At 37.0% G+C, this 19,289-nt stretch overlaps 1 protein-coding gene across 11 annotated transcripts in view; it reads left to right on the top strand.

Annotated features, from left to right (window-relative positions):
• SDCCAG8 (SHH signaling and ciliogenesis regulator SDCCAG8) overlaps positions 1–19,289 on the top strand; it is a 263,302-nt gene that overhangs the window by 56,796 nt on the left and 187,217 nt on the right. For all 11 annotated transcript variants that reach the window (XM_082470278.1, XM_082470276.1, XM_082470274.1 and 8 more), the window contains one exon: positions 9,015–9,153. In XM_082470278.1, coding sequence (XP_082326404.1) covers positions 9,015–9,153 — 139 coding nt within the window. The remainder of the gene's footprint in view (positions 1–9,014; positions 9,154–19,289) is intronic.

Here is a 19,289-nt window from a genome sequence, read left to right as displayed (position 1 = left end):
TTCACTATGTAAAAGCGTTTTAGTTTGATGTAGTCGCACTTGTTTATTTTTGTTTTGTTTCCCTTGTGAGGAGATATATCAAAAAAATATTGCTAAGACCAATGTCAAAGAGCATACTGGCTATGTTTTCTTCTAGGAGTTTTATCGTTGCAGGTCTTACATTTAATTCTTTAATCCATTTTCAGTTTATTTGTGTTTATGGTGTGAAAAAGTCCAGTTTGACTCTTTTGCATGTAGCTGTCAAGGTTTACTAACACCATTCATTGAAGAGGCTGTCTTTTCCCCATTGTATGTTCTTGCCTACTTTGTCATAGATTAATTGACCATGTAAGCATGGGTTTATTTCTGGGCTCTCTATTCTGTTCCGTTGGTCTATGTGTCCATTTTTGTGCCAGTACCATATTGTTTTGACTACTGTAGCTTTGTAGTATGGTTTGAAATCAGGGAGTGTGATACCTTCAGCTCTGTTCTTCTTTCTCAACATTGTTTTGGCTATTCAGGGTCTTTTGTGTTTCCAAACATATTTTAGAATTATTTTCTCTGGTTCTGTGAAAAATGCCATTGGTATCTTCATAGGGATTGCATTGAATCTGTAGATTACCTTGGGTACTATGGACATTTTAACAATATTAATTCTTTCAATCCATGAACAGGGGATATCTTTCCATTTGTTCTGCCGTCTTCAGTTTCTTTCATTAGTGTTTTATAGCTGTCCAATTATAGGTCTTTTACTTCCTTAGTTAGATTTATTTCTAGGTATTTTATTCTTTTCAATGCGATGGGAAATTGGATTATTTTATTAATTGCTCTTTCTGATAGTTTATTGTTAGTGTATAGAAATTCAGCAAATTTCTGTATATTAATTTTGTATCCTAGAACTTTACTGAATTCATTGATGACTGGTTTTTTTTGGTGGCATCTTGGGATTTTTTACATATAGTATCATGTCATCTGCAAACAATGACAGTTTTACTTCTTCCTTTCCAATTTGGATTCCTTTTATTTCTTGTCTGATTGCTGTGGCTAGGACTTCCAATACTATGTTGAATAAAAGTGGTGAGAGTCAAAATTAAATAAGTTGACTGTGTAGAATAAGTGGAGCTGCAAGTATCATCTCACACCAGTCAGAGTGGCCATCATCAAAAAATCTACAAACAATAAATGCTGGAGAGGGTGTGGAGAAAAGGGAACCCTCATATACTGTTGGTGGGAATGTAAATTGATACAACCAGTATGGAGAACAGTATGGAGGTTCCTTAAAAAACTAAAAACCATATGACCCAGCAATCCCACTACTGGGCATATACCCTGAGAAAACCATAATTCAAAAAGAGTCATGTACCACAATGTTCATTGCAGTTCTATTTACAATAGCCAGGACTTGGATGCAACATAAGAGTCCATCGACAGATGAATGGATAAAGAAGATGTGGCACATATATACAATGGAATATTACTCAGCCATAAAAATAAACGAAATTGAGTTATTTGTAGTGAGGTGGATGCACCTAGAGTCTGTCATACAGAGTGAAGTAAGTCAGAAAGAGAAAAACAAATACTGTATGCTAACACATATATATGGAATGTAAAAAAAAAAAATGGTCATGAAGAACCTAGGGGCAAGACGGGAATAAAGACGCAGACCAACTAGAGAGTGGACTTGAGGGCACAGGGAGGGGGAAGGGTAAGCTGGGACAAAGTGAGAGAGTGGTAGTGTATATATGGACATATATACATTACCAAATGTAAAATAGATAGCCAGTGGGAAGCAGTCGCATAGCACAGGGAGATCAGCTCAGTGCTTTGTGACCAGCTAGAAGGGTGGGTTAGGGAGGGTGGGAGGGAGGGAGGGAGACGCAAGAGGGAAGAGATATGGGGATATATGTATATGTATAACTGATTCACTTTGTTATAAAGTAGAAACTAACACACCATTGTAAAGCAATTATACTCCAATAAAAATGTTAAAAAAAGAAAAAAAGCAATGTAGCCAAAATAAATAAATAAATTTATTTAAAAAAAAAAAAGAAGAAGAAGTAAGGGTGCCTGTTAAGCAACGATTGGCTGGGGCTTGAAATGATTGCTTAGTGTCAAGGGGGGACCTTGAGACCATCAGGTTGCAGGTGGCAGCTGCCAGAAGATACTGTTTTGAGAATAGCTGGTGGTGTCCTTGAGTCTGATACTGTGATAGGGAAGAACAAATCTGACTCCATATAAAATCTGTTTCTTTTACTTTAACCTTTGTATTCTATGGCTTTTGCTTCAAGTTAAGAATGTTGCCTATAGCCTGAAATATACAGGATAGCCCATTCTCAAGGCTCTGACCTTTAATAGTATAACACTTTTCCATTCATATAGAGATAAAAAGTTGCAGAACAGAGAGTAACATTTGTTTTGTTGGAGGTTTACAGGAACATTGTGACCAAATCTTCATGGACAAAGGATTCCTGCACCAAGAAGTTTGCAATAACCAACCTCACCCCTCCCTCAGCTTGCCCTTAAAAATATTTTGCTGAAACCTTTCAGGGAGTTAGGGTTTTTTGGGGGATCAGTCCCCCATTTTCCTTGCATGGCCCTGCAATAAACCTTTCTCTGCTCCCCCCACCCAAAAAAAGTGGTGAGAGTGGGAATCCTTGTCTTATTCCTGATCTTAGAGGAAATGCTTTCTGCTTTTCACTGTTGATTGTGATGTTAGCTGTGGGCTTATCATATATGGCGCTTATTACGTTGAGGTATGTTCCCTCTAAATGTATTTTCTGGAGAGATTTTATTATAAATGAATGTTGAATTTTGTCAAAAAGCTTTTTCTGCATCTACTGAGATGATCATATGGTTTTTATTCTTCAGTTTGTTAATGTGGTGTATCACACTGATTGATTTGCAGATATTGAAAAATCCTTTCATTCCTAGGATAAATCCCATTTGATCATGGTGTATGATCCTTTTAATGTATTGTTGGATTTGGTTTGCTAGTATTTCGCTGAGGATATTTAATTTCCATCTAGGTTCTTCAGTCTGGTTTTGGTGTCAGGGTGATGCTGGCCTCATAAAATGGGCTTGGAAGAGTTCCTTCCTCTGCAGTTTTTTTGGAATAGTTTGAGGAGGATAGGTATTAACTCTTCTCTGAACATTTGGTAGAATTCACATGTGAAGCCACCTGGTCCTGGACTTTGGTTTGTTGGGAGATTTTTTAAATTACTAATTCAATTTCATTATGAGTAATTGGTCTATTCATATGTTCTATTTCTTTCTAGTTCAGTATTGGGGGATTGTACATTTCTGGGAATTTGTCCATTTCTTCTGGGTTGTTCATTTTATTGGCATAATATTGTTCATAATAATCTCTTATGATCCTTTGAGTTTCTGTGGTGTTGGTTGTAACTTCTCGTTCATCTTTTCTATTGTTGTTTTAGTCTCTATTTCGTTTATTTCTACTCTGATCTTTATGATTTCTATCCTTCAGCTAAGTTTGGGTTTTGTTTGTTCTTCTTTTTCTACTACCTTTAGGTGTAGGGTTAGGTTTTTTTTTTTTTTTCTTGCTTCCTGAAGCAGGGTTGTATCTCTATAAACTTCCCTCTTAGAACTGCTTTTGCTGCATCCCATAGATTTTGGATCATTGTGTTTTCATTTTCATTTATCTACAGGTATTTTTTATTTCTTCTTTGATATCTTCAGTGGCCCATTGGTTGTTTTTAGCATATTGTTTATCCTGCATGTATTTGTGTTTTTTGTAGTTTTTTTTTTTCTCATAGGTGGTTTCAAGGTCAGAAAAGATGCTTGATGCGATTTCAGTTTTCTTAAATTTACTGAGGCTTGTTTCATGTCCTAGCATGTGATCTGTCCTGGAGAATGGAGAGAATGTGTATTCTGCTGTTTTGGGATGAAATGTTCCACATGTATCTATTAAGTTATTTGGTCTAATGTATCATATAAGGACAGTGTTCCCTTATTGATTTTTCTGTTTGGATGATCTGTCCATTGATTTAAGTGGGATATTAAGGTCCGCTTCTATTATTGTGTCAGTAGCTCCCTTTATGGTTGTTAATATTTGCTTTATGATTTAGGTGCTCCTATGTTGGCTGCATATATATTTATACTTGTTATATCATCTTCTTGGATAAATCGCTTGATCGTTATATAATGTCCTTCTTTGTCTCTTGTTACACTCTTTGTTTTAGTCTATTTTGTCTGATAAAAGTATTGCTGCCCCCAGCTTTGTTTGGATTTTCATTTGCATGGATTATCTTTTTCCATCCTCTCACTTTCAATCTGTGTGGGTCTTTAGATCTGAAGTGAGTTTCTTGTAGGTAGCATATATACAGGCGTTGTTTTTGTATCCATTCAGCCACTCTGTCTTTAGATTATAGGCTTTAGTCCATTTACATTTAAAACAATTAGTGATAAGTCTGTATTCATTGCCATTTTTTAATTGTTTTGGGGTTATTCTTGAAGTTCTTTTCTGTCCCTTTCTTCTTCTTTTTCTATTTTCCTTTTTGATTTTATGACTATTTTTAGTTTCTTGTTTGGATTTCTTTCTCTTTTGTGTGTGTGTGTGTCTACTACTCTGTCTTCCAGTTTGCTGATTTTTCCTATGTATTATCTAACCTACTATTGATTCCTTCTAGTGTATTTTTAAATTTCAGTTATGTATTCTTCAGCTCTGTTTGATTCTTTTTGTATGTTCTAAGTTTTTGTTAAACATCTTCCTGTGTTCATCCACTTTCCTCCCAAATTCATTGTGCATGTTTATGATCATTACCTTGAACTCTTTATTAGAGACTGCTTATCTCCACTTCACCTAGTTCTTCTTTGCAAGTTTTATCTTATTTTAAAAGGTATTCATTCTGTTATTATTCAAGGAAATACCATTTTAAAAATGCCAACTATCAAATTGGTGGACATTTAAAAAAGGTCTCAAGAATTGATGAGGCTATGAATAAGTGTGTATTTTCATACCCTGCTGGTGGAGCTATAAATTGACATTACTTTGAAGGGTAATTTAGCACTATTCATTAATATTTAAATTATGTATTACACATTTCAAAATCTACCATAGAGAATGTATGTATGTGCATAATGGGGCATTTGTAGGAATTTTTTTTGCAGCATTATTTGTGATGGTGTCATGATATTGTGATTTAATAAGAAATACGTATTTTGGTCTTCATCTCCTGTTCCTTGCATAGAGCTCCTAAAACTCTTGTATTTTTCTAAGTGGTAAAAGTAATAGGTCCATATTTTGTACTAATATTTGGGTTTTGTCCCCTGCTTCTGAAATAGGTTGTTATTCTTAAGAAGCCCATTCCAACCACTCCTGAGTTTATGTTAAGTAGATGACTTTTGGAAACCCACTAAGGATGGGAGTGCTGGTTGCCACAGAAACCATCCATATTATTAGAAGATTGGAATTTTCAGTCTCTACTCCCCAACCTTTAGGAAGGGGAAGGGCTGGAGATGGAGTTCAGTCACCAATGGCAATGATTTAATCAAGCATGCCTATGGAACTTCTATAAAAACCCTAAACAATGGAGTTTAGGGAACTTCTGGATTGGTCAACACATTGAGGTGGTAGAGGGTGGCACTCCCAGACAGGGCATGGAAGGTCCACACCCCTTCCCACATACCTTGCCCTAGGCATCTCTTCTGTTTATCTGTTCATGAGTTGGGTCTTTTATAATAAAGGGGAAATAGTAAGGAAAACACTTTCCTGAGTTCTGTGAACTGTTCTAGCAAAGTATTTAATCCTAGAAGGGGTCATGGGAACCCATGATTTCTGGCCAGTTGGTCAGAGATACAAGATACCTGGGACTTGCAATTGGCACCTAAAGTGGAGGACAGTTTTGTGGGACTGAGCCTTAACCTGTGGGGTCTGCGCCAACTCCAGGCAGTTAGTGTCAGAATTGAGTTAGCGTCCACTGAGAATTAGAGAAGTGCTGTATGTGGAAAACCTACACATGTGGTATCAGAAGTGTTGTGAATACAGAAACTGGGTGTAGAAGAAAACAAGAGGTTTTTCTTTTAGATGTGAACAACCTAAATATCCTTCAAAGAAGAATAACTAAACTACAGTTGAGATAACTATGAAATTTTATGCACAGCCAAAAAAAAAAAAAAGATTTAAGTAGATCTATATGTACTAATGTGGGACTAAGCTCCAAAATATGTTGTTGAAGGAAAAAAATAAAACAAGATGAGAAAGACATACCTGGTATGACACTGTTTGTATTCTTTTAGAGGTCCATTCACAACCTTACTATATATTTTCTCCAGGTTCATACATATGCATAGAAAAAGATACGAAAGAATAAACACACAATATTTAACAGTGATTACCACTGGAGAAGTAGAAGAAGGCATTGAAATTGAAAGTATGTGTTAAATAGGTCTCTAACCATATTGGTAATTAATTTATTATAAGGAGAAAGTAATGAAAAATTAATTTTAAAATGGAAAAAGCATATTCAAAGTCATGCAGATAAAGAGGATAGTCTAAGATAAACTAAGTAGTCTGGCAAAACCAATCAACAAATAAAAAACACATTTTTTCCCCCTATTGCATTTCATATTATCCTTTTAGGTCATGGGAAAAATATTTTGAAAGGAAGCTACAGTGTTTACATTGATTCCAAGTCTGGCAGTCATTTAGAAATTAGATTCTTGCTCAGTTATATATTCCTTTGTCTCTATCCTAAATTTCAGCTCTTAGCCTCTTAAAATAAATGTTAACCTTCTCAGTTCGGTTTTCTGCTTTGTCAGCATGTCATTGGCTCATGTTCTACTTTAATAACAGTATACTATGGAAGGTTTCTGCTTTTATTATAAATGAAAATCTTTGTCTATATGACCTAAGCTGGTGTTCAGTTTCTTTCAGTTTACTAATGCAGAATGCTGAATACTGAGTGTATGCTGACTTTGAAGAGTGACCAAAACTTTTTACGTTTGGATTTCCAATTTGAAGCATAATTAGAGGCCTGAACCCTCAAAGAACTGTATCATAGTATTTCCTGCATGACTCTAATATGGATTTTTAAAGTTATATCCCAAATATGATAAATCAAAAGAGTTTCCTGGTCTCTATTCAAAATGTAGTATTGTAACACTGGTTTTAAGCTACGTTGTTGATTTTTTAGCATGTAATTTATTGACTATGTGACACAACATTGGGCAGCTGAAAAGGAGAGGATCAGGCACAACTTGGAGACCAGACCACCCATATGTTTGTGGTGTTTTGTTAGGGCACTTGGGACTTTTTGGAGAGAATACTTAACGACTGCTGAGTACATTGGATATAATTTAAAAGTTGGTTTGAAGTCCTTATAGTATTTTTTAATTTCTGCCTTCCACTCAGACCTCATTATGTCATGAAGTAGGTAAGAGCAACAATAACCTCTCTTTCTTTCTTAATGATCAGAATACTTTCAAATGGGAATCAGGATGGAACTGCTTTATATTAAATTCCTTTCTGTAACTCATAGTGCCTTGGAGGAGCTTCAGTGTACTTTTCAGACAGGAGAAATGATTACTACTGTACTATCCTGGGACTTCAGTCCAGCTTGTGACTCAGGGGTGGGTGATTGGCAATCTTCTGTATAGCTGGCTTTGAAAGACTATGGGTAGGAACTTCCCAGAAATGAGGAAGAAAGAAATGTTGTAGTTAGCCTTCTAGACTTTCTTTTTAAAAACAGTGATAATACTTATTAACAATGCTTAATAAAGCTTAAAACTGCTAGCAACTGTGGAATAACTTAAGAATTAAAGGCATTTCTTAGGCACTGCATATTTCAAGATGAAGCTCATGTATATATCAGCCGAACTCTCTCTTTTCCTTATTTTAAACATTGGCCAAGATTATTCAGGGACTTTCTCCTTTTTGCTCTGAGTGTTACACTAGGTTCCTTAAATACTACATGCTCGTTGGTTCATCCCAGAACTGACAGCCATGCTTCTTACCTCATCTTCTGCCTCAGCTGCTCTTTCATCTGGATCATGATGGCATGTTACAGGGTTAATGCTGTATTGCTTGCTTTGTTTGAAGAACTCCTTGATCATATTCATAAAAATATTCCCACGGTATTTTTAAGCAGTTAAAGAACTTTTGCCTTGGAAGATGGTAATTTGGAGAACTGCCCTCTCACTCTCACATTGATATATCATGTAAATTTGTAAAATTTCCCATTGTGAGAGGCTCACTCAGGCCTGGCTTTGGGCTGGCCCTGTAGACTTTTATATGGATTTATTTAATCCATAAGATTGGATCCTTGCTATTTTACATGCCAATGCATTTTGGCCTTCAGTTCAATTCTATCCCCAAGAAATAGCTTAGCCTAGGGTACTTCTGAAAATTGCTAAGGAGGGGGTGGATCTAGCCAATGGTCAAACCCCGTGGGATACGATTTTGTAAAATAATGAGCATTATATGTGTAACCAGGGCACTTGAGTGATTCAACAGGACTACCCATTGAAAGAAGAAATATGTTCATAAGTAGGTGAAAGTTTTTAATTCATAGAGAAGGGTGAAAAAGAGGATTGTGACGGAAGATGAAAAGGAAAGGACATATGTTTGTTCTAGTAGAGAGGAGAGTCGGCAGTGTAAACAAAATCTCAGTAGTCCCTTCTTACCATGGTTACTTCTACTTTGAAGTACAATCCCCACCTTCCCTACTTTATTACTTTTTTCTCCTTTTCTGCCCCCCCCTACCTTTTTAATTTTTAAATTAATTTCCTCTTTTCTGGGCTTTCCTCTCCAGCCCTCAGTGTGCCAGTCCTCTCCATAATTGGTTATTATCCCACGTGGATGTAGTCCTGCCATGAACACTCCCGGCTTTTCTGGCTGCTCTGCCTGCCCCTCACCAAGTGAGGACAGAGGGTCTTTCTCTGGGGTGTGCTTGAATATGTGCTGAGCTGGTCTGCCCTGGCTCTTCTTCTAATACATATTAATGCTTTTTTCTTCCTGACATATGAATACACGATCATTTGATCATTTGTTGTTTTCAATGTTTTTTTTGTGCTGACAGAGAAAGAGATGACTTAATGTCTGCACTAGTTTCCGTGAGGAGCAGCTTGACAGAGGTGCAGCAAAGAGAAGCAAGTGCTTATGAGCAGGTGAAACAAGCTGTGCAAATGACTGAGGAGGCCAACTTTGAAAAAACCAAGGCAAGTCTAATAAAATTAAAATAAAGGCATGCCATAATTTGCCTTTTTTTTCTTTTCTGGGTATTTGTTTGGTTATTCTCCATAACTAAACTCTTTTTTCCAAACACACAAAGTGAATACCAGTTTGTTAATGTTGACTTTCTAAATTAAACAAATTTGCTCTTTGGAGAATTCTTATTCCCCTGCAAATTCTCTTGCTGTATCACTATTGAAAGAATAGTATTATGATGTGATACAGTACTTTGAGAGACTTGTATGCTTAATCTTTTTATTTGCCGATAACTTTTAATGCGAAGTGAAACTATTAGCACCCATAGTCACCCATTTGTGTATGCCCATGTATGTGAAGACAGATGTTTTTCCTCTATACCTGGGAAAGTTTGAGAACATCCAGATATGCCACAATAATAATATATGTGTATTTAATAGCATCTTTAGCTATGAGTCTGTATCCATTGTGTGCTTAAGTCAAACACATTTAATGATAATGATAATGACAGTAATAGTTAACACTTAGTGATCAGGCAGTGTTCTAAGCATTTTGAATAGTAGGAGGTTACTGATGATTCATTGCTGTGTTTGGGGGCCAGACCTTAAACCATTGAAGTTGCTATGTATTTTCCCTAAACACACTAGCCACGCTTCAAGTACTTAGTAGCCACATGTAGCTAGTGATTACTGTATTGGTCAGTGTAGATGTAGAACATTTCCATTATCACAAAAAATGCTTTAGATAGCATTGGTCTAAGCCATATAGTAGCATCACTATTTTATTAAACTATTGGGCTAATCAGCTTTATATTAAGCTTCTCCTCAGTCATTGCCTTATCCATTTATCTCTATCCAGATCATCTTTAACTCTTCCTAGACCATTTGACCCTCATAATGCCCCTATGCCTTTTGAAGCTTATGTTCATTCTGACCAAATGCCCTAACATATTTTGTTTCCTCAAACACTCTTACTTCTTCATTTGGACTGACTCTAGCTGTCCCTTGCTGATGTTATGACCCTCAAAACCTCCAGTGAAGCCCTTTGCTGTTCATTTCATCTCATGTGGCTGTGATGGAGGGGCCAGCATTCATATCACCCCATACTGCCGTTTCCAGGGCTTTGCTTTAGTACCTACTCCTAACTCCTCTTTGAAATTAGGTTACCACTTCTCTTTGAAATCATCGTTGATTCTCCTCTCCCTAATTTTAATCAATATAAACTCTCAATCTGGAAGACACTATTTGACATTTTTTTTTAAAGAAAATCATCCATCACTTGGGTTTATAAAATAGTTGTAAGATCTTTGACACTTTAAGAGCTTTAGCCTCTGACACTTTTCCCCCTTGTCTATGTCCTTTCAGGCTGCTATAACAAAGACACCTTAGACAGGGTGGCTTAAACAACAAACATTTATTTCTCACAGTTCTGAGAAGTCCAAGATCAAGGCACCAGCAGATTCGGTGTTTGGTGAGAGCTCACTTTCTGGTTCATAAACAGCTATCTTCTCACTGTGTCTTCACATGGTGGAAGGGGCAAGGGAACTCTTTGATGTCTATTTTATAAGGGCACTAATCCCATTCATGAGGGTTCCACCTTCATGACCTAATCACCTCCCATAGGGCCCACCATCTAATTCCATCATATTGGGGGTTAGGTTTCTACATGTGACTTTTGGAGAGGCACAAACATTCAGTCCATAGAACCCTCTACTTTATCTCTTTTCATCATTCTGAAAGGTTTCCACATCCATACTGTTAGCATATGCAACATCTTAGTCCCGACACACTTTGCTTTCCTTAACTCTAACATTTTCTCTGTTCTTCTGTAACTCCCACATGAACTGAAGGGTCCACGAGATCTCAAACTCTAAAACTGATCTCTCTGACCAGAGCCTTTTCTCTTCCTATCTCAGTTAAATCTACTCAGTGTCCTCATAACTGCCTCCAGTTCTTCTACCTCCTCTCATATCTCATTTTATCTATTATCTTCAGGCTGTTCCTCTTCCCTTTCCATTTAGATGTGAATTTTACGATCTCAAACTAAATTCATTATAATCACTTCATCAAAACAGCTGTGTTCTCTACTCACTGAATGGCAGTTTTGTCCACTGTCATGCCCTGATAGGGAACCTGGATGTCATCCTCTCCTTTGGCTTCCAACCAATCACTAAATAGGAGTTTTAATCCCTGAAGTTTGCTTGAATTCTTTCCTCACTGTCACCTTTCTTGTTCAGGATACCATAATCTCTGGATTCATGAAGTGTAACATCCCTTGTCTCTTTTCCTTCACTCCATTCCCTACAATGCAGCTAGAAGTGATCTTTCTTCAAAGCACATTTGATCATGTGACTCTGATTTAAAATCCATCAGTGATTTCCCACTGCCTTCAGGGTAATCTCCAGACTACTTCACATGCTTATGAGGTCTGTCCTAATGTGCTTCCTTTCGACCCTTTAGTGTCACTTATTAGTCTCCTCCAACAGACTCAGCCCCTGTCAGCTTGGAAAGGCAGTAGAATTTAGAGGTTGGGCATGGTCTTAGTAGAGTTAGCAAGACCTAGATTCAACTTCTAGCTCCACCATTCACCAGCTGTGTGACCATGGGCAAGTTATTTAATTCTCTGTGCCTCAGTTTTTCTTCATCTGTGAAATGGAAATAATATCTGACACATAGGATTTTAATGAGGACTGTATTTTTAAATTTATATCTGTTATCTTATAGAAACTCTGGCACAAAATATTTCTTCAATAAGTAGTTGTGGTGATGGTGATGGCTATTAATCCCTCTGTTTATGCCATGCATTTTCTAGCCTCTGGGTCTCTGTACATGCCATGCAAATTCTTCTCCACACCATTGCTTGGATATTGTCTTCATCCTTCATGCCACTGTCTCTAGAAAATCTCTGATCTCCCATGTCTAGATTTGATGTACCTCTTATGTACTTTTAGAGCAGGGTTTCTCAACCTTGGCATGATTGACATTTTGATGTACATAATTCTTTGTTTTAGAGATTGTCCTCCACGTTATAGGATATTTAGCAGCATCCCTGGCCTCTACCCACTAGATGCCAGTAGCACATCCCTCTCCCCCAAGTTCTGATAACCAAAGATATCTCCAGACACTGCCACATGACCCCGAGGGGGGTGGTGCAGAATTGCCCCCAGTTGAGAACTACTCATTACAGCATTTATCAAAATGTATTTTTATTGGCTATTTGTCTGTATCTTTCATTGAACTTTAAACTCTCTGGCAGGAAGTAACTTGTCTATCTTGTCACTATTAAATCCCTAGTATCTTACATAGTGTTTGGTAAGTAATAGGTACTCAGTAAATATCCGCTAAGGGAATTGCAGTGTGCTCTCAGTAACACTCTAGAATTCTGTTATTCTTACCTTTCCAATTTAATTACTTTACCAGTGCCAAGTGAAAGTTAAGCCAAATCATACATGTTTTTCCTATCATTTTCAGCCTATCAAGTGTTACTGAGGGAAGCCATGTAAGAAAGCAACAGAATGAATTCCACAGGAGAGTAATACCGGTCACCTTCAGTGTATAAGTACTGTTTAGCAATCCTTTTCTTTGCAGTTGACTACCACATATACTTTTCTAAATTTTATTTTATTTTATATTTTTTAACATCTTTATTGGAATATAATTGCTTTACAATGGTGGGTTAGTTTCTGCTTTATAACAAAGTGAATCAGCTATACATATACATATATCCCCATTTCTCCTCCCTCTTGTGTCTCCCTACCACCCTCCCTATCCCACCCCTCTAGGTGGTCACAAAGCACTGAGCTGATCTCCCTGTGCTATGCGACTGCTTCCCACTAGCTATCTATTTTACATTTGGTAGTGTATATATGTCCATGCCACTCTCTCACTTCGTCCCAGCTTACCCTTCCCCCTCCCCATGTCCTCAAGTCCATTCTCTATGTCTGTGTCTTTATTCCTGTCCTGCCCCTAGGTTCTTCAGAACCTTTTTTTTTTTTTTTTTTTAGATTCCATATATATGTGTTAGCATACGGTATTTGTTTTTCTCTTTCTGACTTACTTCACTCTGTATAACAGACTCTCTGTCCATCCACCTCACTACAAATAATTCAATTTCGTTTCTTTTTATGACTGAGTAATATTCCATTGTATATATGTGCCACATCTTCTTTATCCATTAATCTGTCGATGGACACTTAGGTTGCTTCCATGTCCTGGCTATTGTAAATAGAGCTGCAATGAACATTGTGATACATGACTCTTTTTGAATTATGGTTTTCTCAGGGTATATGACCAGTAGTGGGATTGCTGGGTCATGTGGTAGTTCTATTTTTAGTTTTTAAAGGAACCTCCATACTGTTCTCCATAGTGGCTGTATCAATTTACATTCCCACCAACAGTGCAAGAGTGTTCCCTTTTCTCCACACCCTCTCCAGCATTTATTGTTTGTAGATTTTTTGATGATGGCCATTCTAACTGGTGTGAGGTGATACCTCATTGTAGTCTTGATTTCCATTTCTCTAATGATTAGTGATGTTGAGCATCCTTTCATGTGTTTGTTGGTTATCTGTATATCTTCTTTGGAGAAATGCCTATTTAGGTCTTCTGCCCATTTTTGGATTGGGTTGTTTGTTGTTTTGATATTGAGCTGCATGAGCTGCTTGTAAATTTTGGAGATTAATCCTCTGTCAGTTGCTTCATTTGCAAATATTTTCTCTCATTCTGAGCGTTGTCTTTTCGTCTTGTTTATGGTTTCCTCTGCTGTGCAAAAGCTTTTAAGTTTCATTAGGTCCCATTTGTGTATTTTTATTTTTATTTCCATTACTCTAGGAGGTGGGTCAAAAGGACCTTGCTGTGATTTATGTCATAGAGTGTTCTGCCTATGTTTTCCTCTAAGAGTTTTATGGTGTCTGGCCTTACATTTAGGTCTTTAATCCATTTTGAGTTTATTTTTGTGTATGGTGTTAGGGAGTGTTCTAATTTCATTCATTTACATGTAGCTGTCCAGTTCTCCCAGCACCACTTATTGAAGAAGCTGTCTTTTCTCCATTGTTCATTCTTGCCTCCTTTATCAAAAATAAGGTGACCATATGTGCATGGGTTTATCTCTGGGCTTTCTATCCTGTTCCATTGATCTCTATTTCTGTTTCTGTGCCAGTACCATACTGTCTTGATTACTGTAGCTTTGTAGTATAGTCTGAAGTCAGCCTGATTCTTCCAGCTCCGTTTTTCTTTCTCAAGATTGCTTTGGCTATTCAGGGTCTTTTGTGTTTCCATACAAATTGTGAAATTTTTTGTTATACTTCTGTGAAAAATGCCATTGGTAATTTGATAGGGATTGCACTGAATCTGTAGATTGCTTTGGGTAGTATACTCATTTTGACAATGTTGATTCTTCCAATCCAAGAACATGGTATATCTCTCCATTTGTTTGTATCATCTTTGATTTCTTTTATCAGTATCTTATAGTTTTCTGCATGCAGGTCTTTTGTCTCCTTAGGTAGGTTTATTTCTAGCTATTTTATTCTTTTTGTTGCAGTGGTAAATGGGAGTGTTTCCTTAATTTCTCTTTCAGATTTTTCATCATTAGTGTATAGGAATGCAAGAGATTTCTGTGCATTAACTTTGTATGCTGCTACTTTACCAAATTCATTGATTAGCTCTAGTAGTTTTCTGGTGGCATCTTTAGGATTCTCTGTGTATAGTATCATGTCATATGCAAGCAGTGACAGCTTTACTTCTTGTTTTCTGATTTGGATTCCTTTTATTTCTTTTTCTTCTCTGATTGCTGTGGCTAAAACTTGCCAAGCTATGTTCGATAACAGTGGTGAGAGTGGACAACCTTGTATTGTTCCTGATCTTAGTGGAAATGGTTTCAGTTTTTCACCATTGAGAGCGACGTTGGCTGTGGGTTTGTCATATATGGCATTCATTATGTTGAGGTAAGTTCCCTCTATGCCTACTTTCTGGAGGGTTTTTATCATAAATGGGTGTTTAATTTTGTCAAAAGCTTTTTCTGCATCTATTGAGATGTTCATATGGTTTTTCTCCTTCAATTTGCTAATATCACATTGATTGATTTGCGTATATTGAAGAACCCTTGCATTCCTGGGATAAACCCCACTTGATCATGGTGTATGATCCTTTTAATGTGCTGTTGAATTCTGTTTGCTAGTATTTTGTTGAGGATCTATGTTCATCAGTGATATTGGCCTGTAGTTTTCTTTCTTTGTGACATCTTTGTCTGGTTTTGGTATCAGGGTGATGGTGGCCTCGTAGAATGAGTTTGGGAGTATTCCTCCCTCTGCTATATTTTGGAAGAGTTTGGGAAAGATAGGTGTTAGCTGTTCTCTAAATGTTTGATAGAATTCGCCTGTAAAGCCATCTGGTCCTGGGCTTTTGTTTGTTGGAAGATTTTTAATCACAGTCTCAATTTCAGTGCTTGTGATTGGTCTGTTTATATTTTCTATTTCTTCCTGGTTCAGTCTCAGAAAGTTGTGCTTTTCTAAGAATCTGTCCATTTCTTCCAGGTTGTCCATTTTATTGGCATATAGTTGATTGTGGTAATCTCTCATGATCCTTTGTTTTTCTGGAGTGTGAGTTGTTACTTCTCCTTTTTCATGTCTAATTCTATTGATTTGAGTCTTTTCCCTTTTTTTCTTGATGAGTCTGGCTAATGGTTTATCACTTTTGGTTATCTTCTCAAAGAACCAGCTTTTAGTTTTATTGATCTTTGCTACTGTTTCCTTCATTTCTTTTTCATTTATTTCTCATCTGATCTTTATGATTTCTTTCCTTCTGCTAACTTTGGGGTTTTTTTATTCTTCTTTCTCTAATTGCCTTAGGTGTAAGTTTAGGTGGTTTATTTGAGATGTTTCTTGTTTCTTGAGGTTGGATTGTATTGCTATAAACTTCCCTCTTAGAACTGCTTTTGCTGCATCCCATAGGTTTTGGGTCATCATGTTTTCATTGTCATTTGTTTCTAAGTATTTTTTGATTTCCTCTTTGATTTCTTCACTGATCTGTTGGTTATTTAGTAGTGTATTGTTTAACCTCCATGTGTTTGTATATTTTTACAGTTTTTTTTCCTGTAATTGATATCTACTCTCATAGCATTGTGGTCAGAAAAGATAGTTGATATGATTTCAGTTTTCTTAAATTTACCAAGACTTGATTTGTGACCCAAGGTATGATCGATCCTGGAGAATATTCCATGAGCACTTGAGAAGAAAGTGTATTTTGTTGTTTTTGGACAGAATATCCCATAAATATCAGTTAAGTCCATCTTGTTTAATGTATCATTTGAAGCTTGTGTTTCCTTATTTATTTTCATTTTGGATGATCTATCCATTGGTGAAAGTGGGGTGTTAAAGTCCCCTACTATGATTGTGTTACTGTCGATTTCCCCTTTTATGGCTGTTAGCATTTGCCTTATGTATTGAGGTGCTCCTATGTTGGGTGCATAAATATTTACAATTGTTATATCTTCTTCTTGGATTGATCCCTTGAACATTATGTAGTGTCCTTCTTGGTCTCTTGTAATAGTCTTTATTTTAAAGTCTATTTTTTCTGATATGAGAATTGCTACTGCAGCTTTCTTTTGATTTCCATTTGCATGGAATATCTTTTTCCATCCCCTCACTTTCAGTCTGTATGTGTCCCTAGGTCCGAAGTAGGTTTCTTGTAGACAGCATATATATGGGTGTTGTTTTGTATCCATTCAGCCATTCTGTGTCTTTTGGCTGAAGCATTTAATCTATTTACATTTAAGGTAATTATCAATATGTATATTCCTATTACCATTTTCATAACTGTTCTGGGTTTGTTATTGTAGGTCTTTTCCTTCTCTTGTGTTTCCTGTGTAGAGAAGTTTCTTTAGGATTTGTTGTAAAACTGGTTTGGTGGTGCTGAATTCTCTTAGCTTTTGCTTGTCTGTAAAGGTTTTAATTTCTCCGTCGAATCTGAATGACATCCTTTCTGGGTAGAGTAATCTTGGTTGTAGGTTTTTCCCTTTCATCAGTTTAAATATGTCCTGCCACTCCCTTCTGGCTTGCAGAGTTTCTACTGAAAGATCAGCTGTTAACCTTATGGGGATTCCCTTGTATGTTATTTGTTGTCTTTCCCTTGCTGCTTTGAATATTTTTTCTTTGTATTTAATTTTTGATAGTTTGATTAATATGAGTCTTGTCATGTTTCTCCTTGGATTTATCCTGTATGGGACTCTCTGAGCTTCCTAGACTTGATTGACTATTTCCTTTCCCATATTAGGGAAGTTTTCAACTATAATCTCTTTAAGTATTTTCTCAGTCCCTTTCTTTTTCTTTTCTTCTTCTGGAACCCCTATAATTCGAATGTTGTTGTGTTTAATGTTGTCCCAGAGGTCTCTAGGACTGTCCTCAATTCTTCTCATTTTTTTTTTCTTTATTCTGCTCTGAGGTAGTTATTTCCACTATTTTATCTTCCAGGTCACTTATCCATTCCTCTGCCTCAGTTATTCTGCTATTGATTCTTTCCAGAGAATTTTTAATTTCATTCATTGTGTTGTTCATCATTGTGTCTTTGCTCTTTAGTTATTCTAGGTCTTTGTTAAACGTTTCTTGTATTTTCTCCATTCTATTGCCAAGATTTTGGATCATCTTTACTATCATTACTCTGAATTCTTTTTCAGGTAGACTGCCTATTTCCTTTTCATTTGTTTGGTCTGGTGGGTTTTTACCTTGCTCCTTCATCTGCTGTGTGTTTCTCTGTCTTCTCATTCTGCTTAACTTACTTTGTTTGGGGTCTCCTTTTCACAGGCTGCAGGTTCGTAGTTCCTGCTGTTTTTCGTATCTGCCTTCAGTGGCTAAGGTTGGTTCAGTGGGTTGTGTAGGCTTCCTGGTGGAGGGGACTATTGCCTGTGTTCTGGTGGATGAGGCTGGATCTTGTCTTTCTGTTGGGCAGGACCACGTCCAGTGGTGTGTTTTGAGGTGTCTGTGACGTTATTATGATTTTAGGCAGCCTCTCTGCTAATGGATGGGGTTGTGTTCCTGTCTTGCTAGTTGTTTGGCATTGGGTGTCCAGCACTGGAGCTTGCTGGTCGTTGAGTGCAGCTAGGTCTTAGCCTTGAGATGGAGATCTCTGGGAGAGCTTTCGCTGTTTGATATTACATGGAGCCAGGAGGTCTCTGGTGGACCAATGTCCTGAACTCAGCTCTCCCACCTCAGAGGCACAGGCCTGACACCCGGCCGGAGCACCAAGACCCTGTCAGCCACATGGCTCAGAAGAAAAGGGAGAAAAAAAGAAAGAAAGAAAGAAAAAAGTAAAATAAAATAATATTATTAAAATAAAAAATTATTAAAAATAAAAAATTTTAAAGTAATAAAAAAGAAAAAAAGAGGAGAGCAACCAAATCTAAAAACAAATCCATGAATAACAAGCACTAAAAACTATACCAAAAAACAAAACAAAAAACGGATAGATAGAACCCTAGGACAAATGGTAAAAGCAAAACTATACAGAGAAAATCACACAAAGAAGCATATACATACACACTCACAAAAAGAGAAAAAGGAAAAAAATACATATATCTATATATATAAAAAAAGGAAGAAGAAAGCAACCAAATCAATAAACAAATCTACCAATGATAATAAACTCTAAATACTAAACTAAGATAAACATAAAACCAGAAACAAATGAGATGCAGAAAACAAACCCCAAGTCTACAGTTGCTCCCAAAGTCCACCATCTCAATTTTGGGATGATTCATTGCCTAGTCAGGTATTCCACAGATGCAGGGTACATCAAGTTGATTGTGGAGATTTAATCTGCTGCTCCTGAAGCTGCTGGGAAAGATTTCCCTTTCTCTTCTTTGGTCGCACAGCTCCTGAGGTTCAGCTTTGGCTTTGGCCCCGCCTCTGCGTGTAGGTCGCCTGAGGGCATCTTTTGGGAAGTCTGATATCTTGTGCCAGCGTTCAATAGGTGTTCTGTAGGAGTTGTTCCACATGTGGATGTATTTCTGATGTATCTGTGGGGAGGAAGGTGATCTCCACGTCTTACTCCTCCACCTTCTTGAAGGTCTCCCTACCACATGTACTTTAGACTAGACAGGAATTCCACTTTCTTCACTTTCCCAACTCCACTCTTAGCACCTCACTCTCAATAGCTAACCT

Source organism: Balaenoptera physalus (genome assembly GCF_965194825.1).
Source record: "Balaenoptera physalus genome assembly, chromosome: 1".
Classification (NCBI taxonomy): domain Eukaryota; kingdom Metazoa; phylum Chordata; class Mammalia; order Artiodactyla; family Balaenopteridae; genus Balaenoptera; species Balaenoptera physalus.
The sequence above is the reverse complement of the archived record's forward strand: the minus strand, read 5'-3'. Positions and strand labels throughout refer to the sequence as shown.